This window comes from Poecilia latipinna, unplaced genomic scaffold, assembly GCF_001443285.1.
Source record: "Poecilia latipinna isolate Pla-1442-1.1 unplaced genomic scaffold, P_latipinna-1.0 Scaffold2422, whole genome shotgun sequence".
Classification (NCBI taxonomy): domain Eukaryota; kingdom Metazoa; phylum Chordata; class Actinopteri; order Cyprinodontiformes; family Poeciliidae; genus Poecilia; species Poecilia latipinna.
The window spans coordinates 63,539-67,105 of NW_015115038.1; the positions used below are offsets into that span (position 1 = coordinate 63,539).

Sequence of the window (3,567 nt, forward strand, 5' to 3'; positions counted from 1 at the left end):
CTGGGGGGCTCCGTAATAACATGATGTAAAACTAAAAAACAAACAATTTTACATAATACTGCCCCTTTAATATAAGTTTTACCAGACTGAAGTACATCTCCAAAAATTAATGAATTTGTCCCTGAGTGCACATGCAGCTGGCCTTTGTATGTTCCTTTTGGAGCAATGGTTTCTTCTTCTCTGAGTGACCTTTCAGCCCATGTTTGTGCAGGATTTGCTTCACTCTGGGCAATAAAACTTTCTAACCAGCTTCAGCAGTTTTACAAGCTGAAGCACACACTTGCGCACACACACAAGTGTGTGTGTGTGCACGTGTGTGTGTGCAGATGTGTGTGTTCTTGTGTTGATGTAGACAATTATACAACCAGACAGGTTTATCCCTGCAACAGAAATTGCTCTTTCCCTGAATGGAATGTTGACTGAAAACTACAGTGGTTTTTATACATGTGTTCTGTTGCACCCTTTTCCCTTCCTTGCAACACTCAGGTCTATTTACCAATTCAGAATTATCTTGAGGAATAATAAGAATTGTTTAAGTATAAAACAGGCTTTAATGCTGAAAATGATCAAATGTTACATGTCATACAAATGTTACAAATACAGAGATACATTCACCATCCAGGGCTGGGCTCCACTCAGCTAACTTTAGGGGTGACTCCAACTGAAACAAAGTGTAGCGCGAGTCTTCTTTAATCTTATCATTCTGCACCCTAACTTTTTGTTTATGTGTGACTATCTCCATTCTAATATGTTATATTTTTGAAAGCATGCAGCATTGTGTGTATGTGTGGGTGTGGGTGTGTGCAGATAAAAGAGACAGAGGAAAACAATCATATATCCATAACACTTGCATGTAAATGTTTGAAGAGAAAAATGGAGTTCTTTCACTGAACCCGAGAACGAACCACACTTCCTGATATCTTCGCTGATTTTTATATTTTTCCCATGGTGCCACACAAGGAAGCAGTGGGTTTGAGTGTTGTCCTTAAAATACAACACTCATAGTTGTATCTTCATTTAACACAAATGTTGTGAATTAACATAGAAGAGCTTACAAAGTTATGTCATCATCATCTGGGCTTTTCTAAATAGCTTAATAACAAAACTTCTGAATTTACAGAAAGCAAGAATATCTCATTATTCTAATATTAAGCAAAAAGAAATGATTTGGCAATCATAAATAACCAAAATCAGGAATATTTTTGTCCAGTTAAATGTCAGAAAGTGAGAAACATGGTTGTACTCTCCTACCCAGTACATGTACATTTCTGGTGTCAGCTGATGTACCTTAGCAACACAAGCTACTGCAAAATGAATGGATATTAAACTGTGCTCTTCCTGACTGCTTTACTGTTATAAATCAAAGAAAAAATTATCCAGTCTGCATCTGAAGTAAATATTTGATCAACAAAAAAGTCTGCACTCTGCTCGTGTCGAGAGGTCCAAGAGATGACTGTCTTTTGCCCATTATCAACCCTGTGTTGCTCAGACAGGAGTGGTTCTTCGATTGGACACACAGTTTCCCGGCAGCATGTCTATGTTGTGAGGGGCTGCAGTTGTCAAGTCCTCCACCCCCAAGTCAATCTTACTCTGCTTTAGCGGTGAAGCTAAAGCATACAGCATAAACTCTGAGCCCATCGTCATTGGCATAGGCAGACCAGCCACCATGGTGACTTTAGATTCAGCTGAGATGCTTGGCTCCTGGTCATGTACTAGTGATGTTTGGTAACCATGGCAGGTCGAGTCTGCTGTGCTTTGATTGCTGCGGTAGCTGTAGCGTCTGCTGCGACTGTAGTAGCGGTTGCGGTATGATGATGAGTTTCGGGAGACTGGAGGCTTCATGAGCGAGGGCTGGCCTTTGGTGCGAAGCTGCCTGTGCTTTTCTATAAACACATGTACTGCCAGGACACCCACCATCTCGGCCAGCACAAAAGACAGAGCTCCAAAATAAAACGACCAACCATAGGAATAGCTCTTCTTGTTGTCACTCTGACTGGGGTCCCCAGAGTTGGCTGATATGTACACAATGATGCCAATGATGTTACTGAGACCTGTACAGGGTGATAGAGGCAGAACAAGGAGTTTAACGTTCTGGCAATGAAATTCTGAAAAATGTGGCAAACATTTTAGTTGATCCTGCTCCTTTACACTCATACACCTAAATAAAAACTACCAATTGTCTTAAGAAGTCACAAATAAAATCTGTGAAGTCTTTAAAGGTTTGTTAGAGAACATCGGTGACCAAACAGCATCATTTAGAACAACCAGCACAACAGACAGCTCAGGAATACAGATGTGGACAAGTTTAAAGGGACAGAGTTATGTATTTTTCAAGTCCATGGTGTCATTTTATAGCATAATCAGTATGTTAACTTTCAGTTATTATAGAAAAAAATCTATAAATATCAAATTAAAATAAATTTTACTTCCTAATTTAACACCTTGAAATTTTGTCTCTGCCTCTTTAAAAACTCCTGCTTTTTATGAAACTCAGTCTTCAGGAAGTCATTACAACATTACAACATGGCTCCTCTATGAAACCCTTTAAGAACGTTTTTACCAGTGCTGCTCTGAGCTCAGTCTCTGTGAGGTATTTGCAGATTTGCTGCTGGCTTGTCTGAAGGAGCTGAGTGGGGGGTTATGGGAGAGGACTGCTCTGTGAGGCAGAAGCTTGGTACCCTCTAAAATTTGACAGGTTGACTTTACTTAAAAATGTTTTGGAAACAGATTGCCCTGAAAAATGTAAGTATAACTATTGGTTTTACGTTTTATTTACTTAACATACTAACCTGAACACAGTACAGTATACTTAGGAAAATCTTGGAAAACGATTGCCTTAAATAAACTAAGTAACTACACTGTAAATCAGATAAGCAGATTTTACTTAAAAAATTATACAAATTATACAAAAATCAAATTTACACAACTCAAAAATGTTAGTATGTGTAAGCTGTGCATCATATGTTTATCCAACTTGACTAACTTAATGATGTTGAGTAAGTTGTAACGACATACTAATTTAACTCTGCTTCGAAAAAGGATGGAGCTTTACTGATGGTTTTTATGTGATTTAATTCCTGTAGCGTTGTTATCCACATATCACCAGCATAACAAAGATGTCTGTAGCTAATCATTTTATAATGTTTCCATTCTTATGTTACTTTAAGTCTATGATAAAAAAAACATATCAAGAAACAAAATATATATTAAAGGAAATACTTTTTACAATCAACACAGCTTTGACTGGAGGAGCTGCCAGTATGAAACAATGTTTCTAGTTCCTTCGTAAAAACAAACTGCTGCTCTAACTGCTGTAAGTCACTAATTTGTGGGAAAACAAAACAATAGTTATATAACAGCACTAGGCAGAAAATGCTAAATCAAAAATTAAAAGTATATAGCTTTTATCAGAATTCAAAATTATTGGCAAAATAAAACACATTCAAATTTGCTGCAAAAAACACTTATGATTACTTACAAACTCTAAACCTAATTAGTTTTCTTGACTTAAAAATAATACTCAAACTCAACTCAATTTTTTTTAAATGACACCAACTCAATTTTTTT

The 3,567-nt window shown here is 37.1% G+C and overlaps 1 protein-coding gene across 2 annotated transcripts in view; it reads right to left on the reverse strand.

Annotated features, from left to right (window-relative positions):
- Positions 1-458: 458 nt before the first annotated feature.
- The window catches only part of LOC106937720 (voltage-dependent calcium channel gamma-3 subunit-like), an 8,605-nt gene continuing 5,496 nt past the window's right edge, over positions 459-3,567 (reverse strand). For both annotated transcript variants that reach the window (XM_015019371.1, XM_015019370.1), the window contains exon 3: positions 459-2,051. In XM_015019371.1, coding sequence (XP_014874857.1) covers positions 1,486-2,051 — 566 coding nt within the window. In that variant the 3' untranslated portion in view covers positions 459-1,485. The remainder of the gene's footprint in view (positions 2,052-3,567) is intronic.